This window comes from Micromesistius poutassou (genome assembly GCF_964030765.1).
Source record: "Micromesistius poutassou genome assembly, chromosome: 12".
Lineage (NCBI taxonomy): Eukaryota > Metazoa > Chordata > Actinopteri > Gadiformes > Gadidae > Micromesistius > Micromesistius poutassou.
The window spans coordinates 848,307-866,748 of NC_140282.1; the positions used below are offsets into that span (position 1 = coordinate 848,307).

At 44.8% G+C, this 18,442-nt stretch overlaps 3 protein-coding genes across 4 annotated transcripts in view; 1 reads left to right on the plus strand and 2 right to left on the minus strand.

Moving 5' to 3' along the window:
• The window catches only part of tpp2 (tripeptidyl peptidase 2), a 28,204-nt gene extending 19,305 nt beyond the window's left edge, over window positions 1–8,899 (minus strand). For both annotated transcript variants that reach the window (XM_084476441.1, XM_084476440.1), the window contains exons 1-11: window positions 8,652–8,899; window positions 6,743–6,871; window positions 6,131–6,226; window positions 5,699–5,803; window positions 5,045–5,169; window positions 3,917–4,080; window positions 2,984–3,138; window positions 2,494–2,570; window positions 1,948–2,075; window positions 894–1,142; window positions 160–275 (exon numbers count right to left, since the gene is read on the minus strand). In XM_084476441.1, coding sequence (XP_084332567.1) covers window positions 160–275; window positions 894–1,142; window positions 1,948–2,075; window positions 2,494–2,570; window positions 2,984–3,138; window positions 3,917–4,080; window positions 5,045–5,169; window positions 5,699–5,803; window positions 6,131–6,226; window positions 6,743–6,871; window positions 8,652–8,816 — 1,509 coding nt within the window. In that variant the 5' untranslated portion in view covers window positions 8,817–8,899. The remainder of the gene's footprint in view (window positions 1–159; window positions 276–893; window positions 1,143–1,947; window positions 2,076–2,493; window positions 2,571–2,983; window positions 3,139–3,916; window positions 4,081–5,044; window positions 5,170–5,698; window positions 5,804–6,130; window positions 6,227–6,742; window positions 6,872–8,651) is intronic.
• Window positions 8,900–10,630: 1,731 nt separating this feature from the next.
• tppp3 (tubulin polymerization-promoting protein family member 3) lies at window positions 10,631–15,257 on the plus strand. Its single transcript, XM_084476305.1, has 4 exons — window positions 10,631–10,706; window positions 13,470–13,662; window positions 13,900–14,053; window positions 14,627–15,257. Exons 2-4 carry the CDS (start codon window positions 13,472–13,474, stop codon window positions 14,816–14,818), a joined length of 537 nt encoding a protein of 178 aa, XP_084332431.1. The 5' UTR covers window positions 10,631–10,706; window positions 13,470–13,471; the 3' UTR covers window positions 14,819–15,257.
• A 977-nt stretch (window positions 15,258–16,234) lies between these two features.
• Window positions 16,235–18,442, minus strand: part of LOC311356075 (puratrophin-1-like) — a 23,694-nt gene continuing 21,486 nt past the window's right edge. The window contains exons 22-24 of the mRNA XM_084475856.1: window positions 17,877–17,956; window positions 17,200–17,303; window positions 16,235–16,639 (exon numbers count right to left, since the gene is read on the minus strand). Of these exons, the coding sequence (XP_084331982.1) occupies window positions 16,634–16,639; window positions 17,200–17,303; window positions 17,877–17,956 (190 nt within the window). The 3' untranslated portion in view covers window positions 16,235–16,633. The remainder of the gene's footprint in view (window positions 16,640–17,199; window positions 17,304–17,876; window positions 17,957–18,442) is intronic.

Sequence of the window (18,442 nt, forward strand, 5' to 3'; positions counted from 1 at the left end):
CTGACCTCTCTTTGGCCTGTGAGGACAACACGTTGTTCGTGTTAGAACGTTGAATAACGTTCATTTTACACGTTAGTTGGCAGGAAGTAGGAGGTGAGCGGACAGGAAGTAGCAGGTGAGCGGACAGGAAGTAGCAGGTGAGCAGGCAGGAAGGCGTACCTGAAGGATTCCGTAACCTTGAGCGAACATCTCGATGTCCTCCGCCCGCTGAGCGGTGTTCTCCAGAGCTCTCCTCACCCCCGACACACTGGTACTGATACCAGTCTGCTTTACACCTACACACACATTACACACATTATACACACTGATACCAGTCTGCTTTACACCTACACACAGTACACACATTATACACACTGGTACCAGTCTGCTTTACACCTACACACATTACACACACATTATACACACTGGTACTGATACCAGTCTGCTTTACACCTACACACACATTACACACACATTATACACACTGGTACTGATACCAGTCTGCTTTACACCTACACACACATTACACACACATTACACACACATTATACACACTGATACCAGTCTGATTTACACCTACACACACATTACACACACATTACACACACATTACACACACATTACACACACATTACACACACATTATACACACTGGTACTGATACCAGTCTGCTTTACACCTACACACACATTACACACACATTATACACACTGGTACTGATACCAGTCTGCTTTACACCTACACACACATTACACACACATTACACACACTGATACCAGTCTGCTTTACACCTACACACACATTACACACACACACAAACACAAACACACACACACACACACACACACACACACACACACACACACCAGTCTGCTTTACACCTCCACCACCTCCTCCTCCACCTCCTAACCCACCTGAGAGGACCAGTGCGATGCCCCCGCAGGCGTTGGGGGAGGACATGGACGTGCCGTTCATCAGCTGGGTGCCCCGGAGGGTCCAGTTGGGGACGGAGGCGATGGCGCCGCCCGGGGCGCTGATGCTGACGCCCAGGGCGCCGTCGATGCTGGGTCCCCGTGACGACCAGGTGTACTGGTTGGCCGGCAGCTTCTCCCTCAGGGAGTACTCCGCCACCATCATGTCGGGGGTCACGTAGGCCCCCACCCCTGGAGACACACCGGCACGTTGCACACTTTAACCGAGGGCTGTGCACTAACTCTGATCTCCAAACGAAAACAAGTTTAGAGTTGAAACGATTATTTGTTATAGATTTTTTTGTATATTTATTTTATTCATTAAATGTTTTATAGAAATTGCAGAACAGCTGGATACATATTTGTACATTATTTTTGATTTGAACATTTTCTAGTGTTTTTTTTGGAGAGAAATTATATATATGAATATATTCATCATGTTTTCAAACTGAAAAATAATCGTTGGGAGTATCTGCTGGGAGTAGTGGTTTATAATAACCTGCCCATTGGTTTATAATACCCTACCTATAACGCTGCTGGTGGTAGTGGTTATTATAACCTACCTATAACGCTGCTGGTGGTAGTGGTTATTATAACCTACCTATAACGCTGCTGGTGGTAGTGGTTATTATAACCTACCTATAACGCTGCTGGTGGTACTGGTTATACTGGTTTTACTGGTCTACCTATAACGCTGCTGGTGGTACTGGTTTTAGTGGTTTTACTGGTCTACCTATAACGCTGCTGGTGGTAGTGGTTATACTGGTTTTACTGGTCTACCTATAACGCTGCTGGTGGTAGTGGTTATACTGGTTTTACTGGTCTACCTATAACGCTGCTGGTGGTACTGGTTTTACTGGTCTACCTATAACGCTGCTGGTGGTACTGGTTTTACTGGTCTACCTATAACGCTGCTGGTGGTAGTGGTTATACTGGTTTTACTGGTCTACCTATAACGCTGCTGGTGGTAGTGGTTATACTGGTTTTACTGGTCTACCTATAACGCTGCTGGTGGTGCCCCCGGGGCAGCCCACGGTGGACAGGCAGGGTCCGTTGTTCCCGGCGCTCGACACAAACATCACGTTGTGTTTCTGCACCGCCTCGTTGATGACCTCACAGATCCTCCTGGACCAATCGCAGAGAGGACAGTCAGTCACGTGACACCACTAGATATCGTCACTGGCTGACACCACTAGATAACAGATGACATCACTAGATAGCAGATGACATCACTAGATAACAGATGACATCACTAGATAACAGATGACATCACTAGATAACAGATGACATCACTAGATAACAGATGAGGTCACTAGATAACAATGACATCAATAGATGACATCACTAGATAACAGATGACATCACTAGATGACAGATGAAGTCACTAGAAAGCAGATGACATCACTAGATGACATCACTAGATAACAGATGACGTCACTAGATAACAGATGACATCACTAGATAACAGATGAAGTCACTAGATGACATCACTAGATGACAGATGACATCACTAGATGACAGCTGACATCACTAGATAACTCACCCTGAGTTGGGCCAGTGCGTGGCCTCTCCGTAGCTGTAGTTCACCAGGTCACACTTGTGTTTGATCACCTCAATCATCTGAAGTATAGAACATATACAGTTCATATTGGAGCAGAGTTATGATTGATTGAACATTGTCGTTTGCACATACAATAACTGCTATTTTTAACTAAACGGTACAGGAGGATCTTTATATACACTCTAGATAATAACTCTGAGGTGCAATCTGACAATACCCAGATGTTCACCTTCAGATTTTTGAGTGTTTGCCCCATTCACCTTCTATAATAAATAATATATTAAAAATGTATCAAACAACTAATATTTAGATTAGAAAACGTAAATAATGTCAGTTAGAAAGAGTGTTAAGAGTTAAACAAGTAGCTTAACTACAGTGATAAAGTTTGAACCTAGGTCTAGTACGACGACATGTCTTAGGAGATCCTTACATAAGGCCTGTTGATATTACCAATAGTAGTAGTACGACTCACCGCCCGTATGAGCCCGGTGCCCGTCTCCATGGTGCTGAGGCGCGTGTCTCCTATCTTCAGGGCCAGGACCTGGGCCCCGGGGGCCACCCCGTTCCGCTGGGGGTCGTCGGGGAAACAGCCTGCAGCGATGCTGGCTACGTGGGTACCGTGAGCTCCTGTCAAACACAGACGCTATGTTAATACACCGCAACAATGACATGGGCACCGTGATGTATGATAATATTGTGGCAACCCCGGGTCCGGCCCAGTTAACGTGATGCGGAGGAACGTGAGGGGCAGGTGGAGAAGCGGGGCTGAAACAGCTTCTCCACTCCTTCAGGGTTCTCCCAGCCGTGGGGCTCGTGCACGGAGAGACCGGTCCTCGTCGTGGGCGACGGGATTCCACCCACGAGGGATCGGACCGTCGATTCCTCCCAGGTTTTTGGTTATTTTGTTTGATTTGGACGTTTAAACGGGCCGTTTTGGCTTTTCCCAGGAGGCGGTTCACTCAAGAAGGCGGGTTGCCACAATATACACAACTAGCTCAATTACATAATATACAATTGAATATATACTATATTATATTGGGCCTTTCTCTCCATTATATTATACAGCCCCTACAGTCCCCCGGGGAGTTTGGTCAATGCATTAAATCCCAATGGTCTGATCCCATGGGTGACTGCATGAAAGTTGTTCATCATGAATGAATGATAGGCGTAATGAATATCCCTTACTCATTACAAGTTCTACAAGCCTTTTGAGCGTGGCGTTTGTGAGACATGGCCGAATTTGTCAGGGTTTAAATAATTATAATAATCATAATACTAACGAATATAACAGGGTTCCTACGGATTTCGTAGGGCCCTCTAAATATAAAAATATATACTGTACATGTATTAAATATCATTATTATGATATTATTCTGATATATTATGGTATTTAATATCATATTACCTCCACTGGTGACGATGCACAGCGTGTTCCCCTCGTCATAGACGTTGACGGAGTAGTTGAGCATCTCTGCGTTGCCCAGCGATGCGTACTCCTGGTTCTCCCTGTAGGAGCTCAGCACCGTGCCCTGGGACAGGTCCCCGCACTCTGAGGTGTCCACCACCGCCCTGGAGGATAAGGCCAGCAGGGTTACCCCCACCGCAGCCTAACCCAGACACTTACCCACCACCGCAAGGGTTACCCCAACCCAACCCTAACCCAGACACTTACCCTCCACCGCAAGGGTTACCCCAACCCAACCCTAACCCAGACACTTACCCAACACCGCAAGGGTTACCCCAACCCAACCCTAACCCAGACACTTACCCAACACCGCAAGGGTTACCCCAACCCAACCCTAACCCAGACACTTACCCCAACCCAGACACTTACCCACCACCGCAAGGGTTACCCCAACCCATCCCTAACCCAGACACTTACCCCAACTCAACCCAAACCCAGACACTTACCCAACACCGCAAGGGTTACCCCAACCCAACCCTAACCCAGACACTTACCCCAACTCAACCCTAACCCAGACACTTACCCAACACCGCAAGGGTTACCCCAACCCAACCCTAACCCAGACACTTACCCCAACCCAACCCTAACCCAGACACTTACCCACCACCACAAGGGTTACCCCAACCCAACCCTAACCCAGACTTACCCCAACCCAACCCTAACCCAGACACTTACCCCAACCCAACCCTAACCCAGACACTTACCCCAACCCAGACACTTACCCTCCACCACAAGGGTTACCCCAACCCAACCCTAACCCAGACACTTACCCTCCACCGCAAGGGTTGCCCCAACCCAACCCTAACCACAAGCAGTGTGTATTATATACTATAGTGTAGTGTAGTGTGTACCATGGTGGTGCTAGTACTACCTCCATGTGTCTCCATGGTCTAGTGTGTACCATGGTGTAGTAGTCCTACCTCCAGGTGTCTCCATGGTCTAGTGTGTACCACGGTGGTGCTAGTACTACTTCCAGGTGTCTCCATGGTCTAGTGTGTACCACGGTGTAGTAGTCCTACCTCCAGGTGTCTCCATGGTCTAGTGTGTACCACGGTGTAGTAGTCCTACCTCCAGGTGTCTCCGTCGTGCCACAGCAGACAGTCGTACACCGGTCCAGGGTCGCTGTATTTCTTCTCCAGAGACGCCAGGAGCTCCGTGCGACTCTGCAGCTCATCCTTCTGCAGCTTCTCCAGCTTCGACACAAACAGAGTTACTGAGTTACTGAGGAACTGGAACCCAACTCTATATTGGGCACCATCGGATGTGGTATCTGCAGTGCTGCTGGAACGATCAACGTCTCGGCCATGGCAGGCGGCGAGCATCCAGCCCGCCTCGTTTTTCTGCTGCAACATTCCAACTCTTGACCTCATTAGCTCAGCGTCCAGTCCTTAAAGACACGTATACTCCCTCCAGATTCACACTCATTAACACATGATCCCATTACCAAACCCATAGACACAGTGAAGCATCAATTGTGCTTCGGTGTTATGCCACATTAAAAAGTAAATTATCAAGTATTATGATAAACTATACAAGTACATTAATACAGATGTGTTCTATGGATAACATGAATAAAGGGCTTGTGTATCTCAATGATAGAAGTATAGGCGCATAGGAATGGTAATGGTATCCATTTGAATAAATATTAGATTATATTATTATAGATTATATTGATAAAGATGTGTATCAATATTAAAGCGTGCAGGAGATGAAAGCGGGTACCTGGGAGGGGGAGGGGTGAGTGAGGTCAAACTCATCCATCCTGCGACTGACCTCCGCGAGGGCGGCTCTGTGGGGGGGGTCCCACAACTTCTCCTTGCGCTCTTTCTACACACACACACACACACATCACTCTTTATAAAAACACACATCACTCTTTCTGCAAACACAAACATCCCTACACACAATTTACCCTTTCTACAAACATATCACTCTTTCTACACACACATTATTCCTTTGGCAAACATCAGTCTACACATACAACTTCACTCTTTCTGCAATCACAACATCACTCTTTCTACCAACACATCACTCATTCAACAAACACTTTCCACAAACATCACTCTTCCTACAAACACACAAAAACCTACACAGCTCTTTGCAGTGGTATGGTCATGGTAATCCCGTTCTATGAGTGAGTTACGCCGTGGGTACCTGTATTCTCTCCTTCAGGGCCTTGGGGAATATCTCGTAACCGTTTTTAACTCCGATGCGGTACTTCCCTGATGGGTTGACCCAGCACGGGGGGATCTGCAGGGAGACAGCATGGTAAGAGATGTCAGATGAACGTAGGACATTCAAGGACAGCGACGAGAGAGAAGGAGCTTGATACAAGCCCTGGGAGTGAGGTCACTCACAGACAGGTGCTTGTGTACATGTTTTAAGTATGTTAAAGGTCCCATGACATGCCACCAGGTGTGAGTGTGATTAGCCGTTACAAGCCTTCTGACATCACAAGTGGGCGTGTCCACCTAGACGTGTGACGGACAGATGAGCAACGTCTGCTACAGTCCACTGGGTAGGCTGGTAGACTGATCTATCCAGCACACATCTAGGTGGACACGCCCACTTATGATGTCAGAAGAGCCCGATTTTCCAAACGACTTGTAACGGCTAATCACACTCACACCTGGTGGCACGTCACGGGACCTTTAAAGCACCCCTCACCAGGGTGTACCTCCATATCACACACTGGCCACCAGGATGTACCTCTAGAGATTCTAGGGTGTGTTGGTTCTAGAGGTTCTCGAGCGGGACCGTTCTCACCTGCAGGGTTCTTCCGGAGAGCCCAGGGATCGTCCCGTCCTTGGGCTCTGCAACGGTGGTCATGTTCACGTCCCCGCTGCCCGTCGTGTCGATGATGTCAACGATCTTGGGCTTTCCCTCTGTTGTGACCTGGAGAGAGCAGAGAGCAGACGGGCTTACACACTCCGCTGTGACCTGGAGAGAGCCGGCGGCAGCAGGGTCTGACATACTCTGTTGTGACCTGGAGAGGCAATTAAAGAGATCATTTCATGCTAAAAAATATACATTGAAATCTTGTGATAACTGATTTCATTTGCAATGTAGCTGCTGCCACGACCTCACACATAGCATCATCATGTGGGTCAAGATAACCAATGGGAAACCCTGCGTAAAACGCTTTTGGCCCGCCTATATCAGACACACTGATGTGATTGGTTAATGTTCTGGGCCAGGGGAATCGGGGAGTGAGTATATTGCTCGTTCCCAGAGTGACTCACTGAGCAAATTCAAATTGTGCTCTCACGAGAACTCTGGATTTCCAGTTGTAGCAGACTAGCTAAAATATGGGTGAACGGGGCGTTTCACTTTCCCTTCGCTCTTTGTTTCTTCCAATCAATATGCTGCTGGAGGCGGGGACCTCTAAGTGTGTAAAACACTAACAGTAACACAAACTCAGCCAGCAGCACCATTACAATATCTCTGGTGTGTATGAAAGCTAATACTTCCTGCCAGGACACCTAACCCTTTAATAGAAAGATGAAAGGTTTCACATCAACACTGAGTAGACGCTGTAGAACTACACAAAGAGAAACAAGGTTACCCAGATTACTAATACACTGGTACGGCAGAAGTAGGCCTGCTGGATCCCAGATTACTTATAAACTAGTACATGCTGCCAGTCTCATAAATGAAAAGAAAAAAGACCTCAGGGCATGTTTAGTGTCGGAACCGTAATGAACTGTAAACCCCTAAAATTGTATGACACTTTGAGTAGTGTGAATGTAACCCCCATTATAATATATACTCACACACACACACACACACACACACACACACACACACACACACACACACACACACACAGACATTTAATCTGACACTTAATAGAATCCTAATGTGTGTGTGACAGCCCCTTGTGTGCTACTATAACCTTTAAAACACACGTCACGTGGCAGAGACCTAAGTACTAGATGTAGTAGGCCTAGAATACATTGGGGTTGTGAATTTCTGATGTTTAGTACTAGATGTACAATACAGTATATTATAGTATTGATTATGAAGTTGTTAGTACTGGACTATATAATATCATCATTGTAATTATTAAGGTAGTAGCTTAGAATACAGTCGTTTTAGTAGTTTTAGTCCTTTTACACTTTTTTTTATGACTGAATAGCCTAATGCTAAAATACAACTGGATGGAATTACTATGTTTACGTGCAAATAAACAAATGGAATACACATTTTTGTATTTTTGTATGACAGTCGGGTAACTAAAATTGTCCCTAAATGAATACATGATATTCATGTTTGTGTGTGCTGTTAATAACACAGTATGTCACTCAGTACATGGTTTAGTGGTTAAAGTTGAGTTACTCTAACAATATGTCAATAAATACATGGTTTAGTAGTTAAAGCCGAGTTGCTATTAGAGTATGGAAACATGTCTATGCTTTAGTGGTGAAAGTGGAGTTACTATAACAATATCTGAATCAATACATCTTAGTGTATGTGACAGTTCGTAAATACATACAAGTTTGGCTAGTACAGATACTAAAAACATGTTTAAGCGTGTACAGTTCGTTAATAAATACATGATTTGGTGGTTATATTTGTATTATTTGAGTGGTTATATTTACTACAGCGGTTTGAATGGGGAAGGAGGCCTGTGGTTAGCATTAGCAGCTAACGCGAAGCAGCGGGCTGGATTTACCTGCAGGCCGGGGGCCCCGGGGTCCACCCCGGTGTCCAGGACAGCGATGAGCACACCCCGGCCGTCATACTCGGGGAAGCGGGAGAGGTAGGAGGTAGCACCGGTCTCTTTCTTGGGCAGCAGGCCGTGGAAGGGGAAGGGTTCCTCCGTAGAGAGAGCAGCCATGGTGAGGGTGAGGATGGATAAAAACAAAGCCGGGACTGGGAGCAGATCGGCGGGGGACAGACAGCAGCTTGGCGGACCTCAGTGACTCCTCTTGGGGGAGGGGGGGGGAGGGGATGGGGTGGGTGGGGGGGAGGGAGTTAAAGGGCCCGTAGCACCGCTAAACTCTTGTTTATTTATTATTTTATTAATTTATATATTTATTATTTAACAGGGACAATGGATAGTTAATAACTGTCCCAGAATGTGCTAGACAGATACATTTAATCGGCAGTCCCCGGGGAGGTAACGCAAAGATAAAGGTTCAGTTTAAAAATATATATTTGACAGCAAAAATAAGAAATGCAATGTCCGGTATTATGGAGTAGTACATTCCACGTGTATTATGTGCTGGACACATAACCATATATAACTCTAATAAAAAAAAGAAAAAGAAAAATGCTTAATAATACTAAAAGTAGTGTCAAGTGCTCTGATCAAGTCAGAGCACCTGTGTTGCACTAAACAGCGCCCTTTGGCGGAGGCGCGTTTGCCTGATGTTTTCTGTACATAGTGTACCGTAGTGTATATTCAACCATGGTAATGTATGTCACTGTGTTTACTAAACAGGTTATGAATATGCACAACTTTTTTTCTTGTATAGGCCTATACACACACAAAAAAAATACACACTTTATTGAAACACTGCATAACAGTTACAGTGTGTGAATAAAGTCTATGTAGTTTGCACAGCTGTCGCCAGAGGGCGCTGTTGTCAGACCTATTTGACAAGGGTTGGTTGATTTATTGAAAACAAGTTGATGAACCGTGATTTTAATCCTCTGTGGTATCGTTGTTTCGAGCTAGCTATGACCCAGAGAGTGGTACATGTTCAACACGTGGGTTTTTTTCAGAGACACAAAGTAAACGAGCATGCACTTTGCCGGTGGGTTCATGAAGCATCTTTCGAAGACCGGTCAAAATGTAGTTTATATTGGAAGTGGGCGGAAGGGTAAATAAGCCACGCCTACAGGTTCTGATTTACCCAGGTCAAACCTTCAACCTGTCTTGGTCTTAAGGGCGGATTGGTAGAGAGGCCATGCCTGTAAGGTCTGACTTATCGCAAACCCATAAAACTGTATATGGCGTGTTGTTGACCACTCATGTGTAGAATAAGAAGCTATTCAGGACTGGTGTTTGCACTATGTGGTCCAATAAGGTGCTAATGTTTGCTTGAATATCATGTGGTCTAAATAAAGCATAGAATAAAAAATTAAATAAATGGCATGGTTACAAGACTGTATCCGCAGTCAACATTAGTTAAAGGAGCTATAGGAGGGTTTTACTAGTTGGGGTTATATAATATACTAGTTGGGGGTATAGAATACTAGTGGAGGTTTGAGAGTGTACCAGCTGGGGTTATAGAATATTCTAGCTGGGGTTATATAATATACTAGTTGGGGTTAAAGAGTATACTAGCTGGGGTTATAGATAACTAGCTGGGGTTATAGAGTACTAGCTGAGGTTAGAGTGTACTAGCTGGAGTTACATAGTACTAGTTATAGATAACTAGCTGGAGTTATAGAGCAGTAGCTGGGGTTGTAGTTTACTAGCTGGAGTTATATAGTACTTATATAGTACTCCCTCCCCCCTCTTCCTCACCCTGCCTCTCGCTCTCCCCTCCCACTCTCCCCTTCTTGTTTCCATGGAGACAGCAGAAACAGATGATAACAGCCTCCCATGTCATAAAAGTTCAGTGGGGAGAAGAAAGGAGGGGGGAGAGAGAGAGAGAGAGAGAGAGAGAGAGAGAGAGAGAGAGAGAGAGAGAGAGAGAGAGAGAGAGAGAGAGAGAGAGAGAGAGGGGAGAAAAGTGAGGCGAGTCTAGCGCTCACTAAATAGCAGCAGAGGACTCAGGTGAGCTGGTTAAATCTGCTCTGTACTCATTAAACTGCTCTATACTGGTTAAATCTTCTCTACACTGGTTAAATCTGCTCTAAATTTATTAATACTATTCTATACTTCTCTAATCTGCTCTTTACTGGTTTATACTGCTCCGAACAGGTTTATACTGGTCTGTAATGATTTATACTGATTTATGCTCTTTACTGGTCCAAACAGGGCAGGGGTGTTAACTTGCATGTTTTGTGGTTAGGAGGTTACCAGTAACGTGATACCAGTAACGTGACGATGGTCTGTTACACAGAACCGTCTGTGGAAGTCATCCACCGTAAATGTTTGGACCGGGCAGACAAGTTCTCAAAGTACTGGACAAACAGTCTGTCTGTAACGTATCACATAGCCCAAGTGGTTCCTCTAAGGATGCTGATTGGTTCGAACTACTGCGGTTCGGCAACAGGCAGATAACTTGCAGCCTGGCAGGACGGTTTCCCGCGTGATCGTGCACACAGTGCAACCCACTGTGCAAAAGTGTCTTAGATATACTGGTAACCATACTGTCAACTGTACTGGTCTGTAGACGTTTGTACTGGTTTGTGTTTATTACTGCTCTATACTGGGAAGCACATCTCTATTGTGATTTATACTAGTATATAATGGTTCATACCTGTTTGCACTGCTCTAGCCATATTTAATACTCAAGTAGTACTATAGTTTATACAGTAGAATACTACTATAGTATAAATATAGTAGTTCAAGAGTGTATGTCTAGTAGAGTTGCATCTCTCTCCTGTATATAATCTAGTACTTATCTACTATATATACTCTACTATTACCCTTCTTTATCTTTTCTAGTACTACTTTGCCATATATACTCTAGTACTACTACTATATATTTTGTACAAAGTTACTACAGTACTGTTTCGTTTTTTAGTATGAATAACTTCTGAAAACTCAAGGAATCTGTCACATAGCTGTTAACAACTCTCACACACACACACACACACACACACACACACACACACACACACACACACACACACACACGGAGAGAGAAGGGTTTGTAGGTGTGTGTGTGTGTGTGTGTGTGTGTGCGCGCGCACGCGTGTGTGTGTGTGTGTTTGCGGTGTGTTTGTGTGTAAACAGGACTGTTTAACTTACTCGATTACATACAGTATCAACCTTGCAGTGTTGGAATGTAGCCCTGAAACACGGCTGAATGCACACACACAAACACACACACACACACACACACACACACACACACACACACACACACACACACGTATAAATATACGCACATAAACAAATAAATAATAATAAATATTACAAGTAATACACATTGATTCATGCACAATAATAATCGCCCGTATTTAAAATATTTACTGCTATATACACACCCTGAGCTAACACATTCTCTCTCCCTCTGGGTAGTCATGCCAACCAGTGTTTGGGATTGCATCAATGTGTGTATTTTCAAGTCTGACAACTAGAATGAGGTCATGTCTTAAATACATGCACACACACACACACACACACACACACACAGTCACACACACACACACACACACACACATAGTCTCTCTCTCACACACACACACACACACACACACATAGATTACATCATGGGGTTTCCATAGTAACCTGATACAAACATGAGAGGGTGGAAATGGACATGTTTTGTCTTTTACACACACACACACACACACACACACACACACACACACACACACACACACGCACATAAACTTAGACCTTTGAGGGGACTAATTACATAAATCTTTATCAAACTGAGTCCCTCAAACCTAATACATCTAAACCTAATATAATTGAAACCTAATATCCATCTACACCTATTGTCATCTAAGTCTAATGTAATCTACAATTTATGTAATCCAAGCCTAATTTAATCTAAATCTGATCTAAACCTAATGTCATCTAAAACTCAACCATTTTGTTCAAGTTAAACAGGCCAAAGTGAGATATTACAGAGATATTAGATCTCTCAGGATACTTGAGCAGTATTGATTTGATGGATCTGACCGACAATTGTTGGCTGAATTGAACTTGGGGCCTCCACATTGGTTTTGAAGGCAGGTGAAAGGGTTCTGTTCACCTTTACAATCTGGACTGGTCTGTTAGTGAGAAATAAAGCATATAAATCAAATAGGGATACAGTATGACAGTATGTTTATCGATGATATGAACCACATAAGCAATCGCGCCTCATGTATAATGATATGGATCGAGTTTACTTTTGTTGCAATGACTGGATATTGGAGCACAGTTCTTTCTCAAGATTCCATGATCTCTTGATCTCTCTTTGCTCTAAAGTCGAATGTCTAATGTCCATCTCAACCTAATGCGTTAATGTGATAATGTGCTTCATGCGTTAATGTGAGTGTGTTGCATGCGTTTATGTGATGGAGTTAAGTATGTTTATGTGATGGTGTTTCGTTTGTTTACATTATAATTAACAATTATAGTTAAGTGTGCTCTTGGGATAGTGTTGAGTTTAATGTGTTAACGTGACAGTGAGTTTAATGTGTTAACGTGACAGTGAGTTTAATGCGTTAACGTGACAGTGAGTTTAATGTGTTAACGTGACAGTGAGTTTAATGCGTTAACGTGACAGTGAGTTTCATGTGTTGATGTGTGTTTGTGTGTCGTTGGGATCGGTGATGGCTGGTTTCCTGTGTTGGTAATGGACAGAGGGTGGACATCCTGGAGCAGCTGTTTCGTGTGTTTATGTGATTAGTGATTGTCTGTTTCCTGCGTTAGTTATGGCCGAGAGCATGGACATCCTGGAGCAGCTGTCGGTGACTTTTAAGAAGTTTGCCGTCCATGGCGACCACAAGGCGACGGGCAAGGAGCTGAACGGGAAGAACTGGGCCAAGCTCTGCAAGGACTGCAACATCACGGACGGCAAAAGCACCACCAGCACCGACGTGGACATCGTCTTCACCAAAGTCAAGTGAGCCACAGATGTCACGAATGACATATGTTACCTAAAACAAATATGATATAGGTATTTAATGACCTGCTGCAGCCTATTTCACCAGTGTAACGTAGGTCTGGTCTCAAGCACAAAGTCACACTTACATAATAATCATTTATGATAACTTATAATAACTAGTGCTCCGTTGTAACTAGCTGGTTTAATATAAACGTTGCGATAGTGATTTATCTGATGTCCGGGGTCTGATCTCAGGGCGAAGTCCTCCCGGGTCATTACCTACGAGGAGTTCAAGAAGGCCCTGGAGGAGCTCGCTCCACGGAGGTTCAAAGGTCAGAGCAAGGAGGAGGCCCTCCAGTCCGTCTTCAGGCTGGTGGCCAACAAGGAGCCGGCCAACATGGGCGTCACGGTGAGGACTCCTCCTTACCCAGCTCCTCCTCCCACCCCGTCTCCACAACTCCTCCTTACCCAGCTCCTCCTCCCACCCCATCTCCACACCTCCTCCTTACCCAGCTCCTCCTCCTCACCTCCTACTCCATCTCCACACCTCCTCCTTACCCAGCTCCTCCTCCCACCCCATCTCCACACCTCCTCCTTACCCAGCTCCTCCTCCCACCCCATCTCCACACCTCCTCCTTACCCAGCTCCTCTTCCTCACCTCCTACTCCATCTCCACACCTCCTCCTTACCCAGCTCCTCTTTCTCACCTCCTACCTGATCTCCTCACCTCCTACCCCATCTCCACACCTCCTCCTTACCTCAACACTCCCTCCTACACCTTGACATGTCCTCACCCTCCTCCCTGCACCTCCTCCTCCCTACACCTCCTCCTACACCTCCCTCCTCCCTACTCCGGTGGAGGTGTAGGATGAGATATATTGAGGAGGTGTAGAGGAGGTGCTGATGACTGAGGAGGTGTAGGAGGAGGTGCAGGAGGAGGTGCTGATGACGGCGTACCGGGTGTCTCGTGTGTCTCCTACAGAAGGTGCTGAAGGCTCCGGCGGTGGACAGACTGACGGACTCCTCCCGCTTCACCGGCTCCCATAAGGAGCGCTTCGACTCCAGCGGGAGGGGGAAGGGGAGGGAGGGCCGCGAGGAGCTGGTGGAGAACACGGGCTACGTGGGAGCGTACCGGAACGCCGGGACCTACGAGGAGAAGATGAAAGACAAGTAGAGCGTTCCCGGTTCATCCTCTCATCCTACTGAGTGTTCTTTATTCAGCACCAAGGAAAGTGTTTCGCTTATCATTATTTGTTATGTAACGACCCTAACCAGCTGCTAACCAACTGGTTATGTAACGACCCTAACCAGCTGCTAACCAACTGGACGACATAGAACAGGTTGTATTAACTCGCTTGCCTTAAAGTTCAAGGGTGAACCTCGATATATGTGGAATCTTGAATTGGTTTTCATTTGGATTGGAAACTAAAGTTGTGGCCTTACTACTAGCCAGCCAATAGCTACTTAGATACAAATATGTATTTATGAGTGTCCAGTTTTATATTTGTAAACCAAGATGAACACTCATCTCAACTGGAAGGTTAAGAAACTCATTCTATATGGCTCATCTATAATGGTTTAATGTCATGTATTTTCTAAGTAACCGAACAGGTGTCAATAAAAGTTGATCATGTTTTGAATAAAAGCTTTGACTAGTTATTACAATTTAATGAACATGTACACACACACACACACACACACACACACTCACACACACATTAACGGCCCAAGTTAACATAAGGTTCTGGCAGTCTTTAAAGGAGCTATATGTTACAAATGTACCGTACTAAATCCTAAACTTACCCATGATGTCACCAGGGCTACAGCAGGGCGCTCTCCTGTGACGTTCCTGCTCCAGGTCGGAGCCGTGTCTGTTTGTGTGTGTTATGATTCAGTATTCTCAGAGTATTTTTTTAGTTGGCCGACAATAACAACATTGCATACATATACATTATCTGATCAACACACGGTGACTTCACCGGACCGGTGAAGTCACCGTGTGTTGATCAGATAATGTATAGGTTTGTAATAACAATTCAACTCAGTTCAAAGTAACGTTACGTTGGGATGGTCTTGCTCTCGTGCTGCTTCTGTGTCCTGAGGCTCTTTGGAGTCTGAGGGCTGAGCGGGCGGACACGAGGCTCTCAGATAGTGAGTCTGGACCGCAGTATCCATACTGCAGCTTTAAGGTCAACTGAAGGCTTTGTATCGTTAGTGGAGCTTTAAATAATATTTCCACTGGTAGCACGGTTCGATGTAGTTTAGGATGTTTCGATTGAGATTTACAGTATGAAATTAGTGTGTGCATGTGCGCACGTGTGTGTGTGTGTGTGTGTGTGTGTGCACGTGTGTGTGTGTGCACGCGTGTGTGCGTGCGTGCGTGTGTGTATGTGTGTGTGTGTGTGCGTGTGCGTGTGTGAGTGTGTGCACGTGTGCGTGTGTGCGTGCGTGCGTGCGTGTGTGTGTGTGTGTGTGTGAAAGAAGGAACCACACACCACAGGTTGAACTTAAAAGCTCTCATTGTTTGCAAATGTTAAAAAACATCTCCATGGCAACAACACAATTCACATCTGTCAACCTGAGTATCCGTCTTGGAACACCTCACCCACCCCACAGGCCACTATTTGCACGCCAACACAATAGCAAACTGCTAACTGGACAGAGCTACCTGCTAACATAATTAACTGCAAGCTGATCATAGTTAACTGCTAGCTGGTCAGAGCTAACTGCTAGCTGTTGGTAACTAACTGCTGGCTGGTCAGAGCTAGCTGGTAGCTGGTAGGAGCTAACTGCTAGCTGGTCAGAGTGAACTGCTAGCTTGTTAGAGATAACCAAGTTAAACTAGCATCACCAGCTGAGATGAGGAACAAACGGTACGGAACAGTACCTAGAAAACAGCAGTTCTAATACTACCTATTAAATACAATACATAGAATATAGAAAACAAGGTTCTTTCACAGGAGAACGGCTCTGAAATAAACACTCAGCATTAGACCTGAAGAGAGAGAGAGAGAGAGAGAGAGAGAGAGAGAGAGAGAGAGAGAGAGAGATATAGTTTATAGTATGTCATGTATTTGTATAATGTAATAATATGTAATATAGTATATTATATATAGTATATATTATGCATAGTGTATATACCAGGCAACACTATAGTAGATTTAGTGTCTAGCATGCATAGTGTATTCTATGATTAATGTACAGGTGTATGCATTGTATACCTGTACAGGTGTATGTATTGTATACCTGTACAGGTGTATGTGGTATAAACCTGTACAGGTGTATTGGTAGTGTATACCTGTCTGTACTGGTGGATTAGTAGTGTATTCCTGTACAAGTGCATTTAGTGTATACCTGTACAGGTGTATGTAGTGTATACCTGTACAGGTGTATTTGTAGTGTATACCTGTACAGGTGTATCAATAGTGTATACCTGTACAGGTGTATCAATAGTGTATACCTGTACAGGTGTATTTGTAGTGTATACCTGTACAGGTGTATCAATAGTGTATACCTGTACACCTGTACAGGTGTAATAGTAATGTAAGTGAATACCTGTGAGGGATTGGCTGAGGCGTCGTGCAGGTGAGAGGAGTTGCAGCCACTATCTGAGCCGCTGGAGACGGACACGTGGCCAGACGACCCGGAATTCTCTGTGGCTGAGGAGAAACATGACGTGATCGACCGTCCATAAAGAACTGGAGGAAATGTATCAAATAATGTGTATTTTCTCAATGAAGGAGACCATTACAAGATTGTTTTTTAACTTATTTGAATACAAAAAGTACAAGGTTTTTCATTAATTCTGCTTCAAACTGCTTTTATTGAATAATGATGTCATTACACACGTGAACAGTAGTGTGTGAACACTTCCATGCTGCCCCTTTTCCCTCTGAGCACGGTGCTAGTTGAAATGGTTAGGGGCACAGTCCCACCCAAGTAGGGTCTAACTAAATATAAAAGGCATAAGACTATATGGATTAACAAGAGTTTATTTCACTCTTACAATACAAAAACGGTTATATTTGGCTGCTGCCATTTCAGTTTAAGCGATAAATGAAAAATAGATGTAAAATAAAATAAAGCATAACTCTCTGTTCCATTTTTCACCTGAGTTTAGCTTCTTAAAGCGATTTGTTCATCACAGAATGTGTGTGCGTGCGTGTGTGTGTGTGTGTGTGCGTGCGTGTGTGCGTGCGTGTGTGTGTGTGTGTGCGTGCGTGTGTGCGTACTTGTAAACGGTATACTGCTGCTGTCTTCTTCTAAACACAAGGAGGCGAAGGAGCTCTCAGCCGACAGGGAGCTCCTCTTGCTGAGGAGAGAGGAGAGAGGAGAGAGGAGAGAGGAGCGAGGAGAGAGGAGAGAGGAGAGGAGGAGGGGAGAGGAGAGGAGGAGGGGAGAGGAGGAGAAAGGAGATGAGAGTAGGAGAAAGGAGGTGAGAGGAGAGGAGGAGAGAGGAGGAGAGAGGAGGAGGAGATGTTAAGAGACAAGGGGAGAGGAGAACTTTGTGGTGTACTTATAGTAGTGGTGGTGTACTTATAATAGTTATCTGTACAGATGGAGTTATGGTATTCTGTACAGGTGGAGGTATAGTTACCTGTACAGGTGGAGTTATGGTATTCTGTACAGGTCGAGGTATAGTTACCTATACAGGTGGAGGTATAGTTACCTGTACAGGTGTACTTATAGTTACCTGTACAGGTGGAGGTATAGTTACCTGTACAGGTGGAGGTATAGTTACCTGTACAGGTGGAGTTATAGTTACCTGTACAGGTGGAGGTATAGTTACCTGTACAGG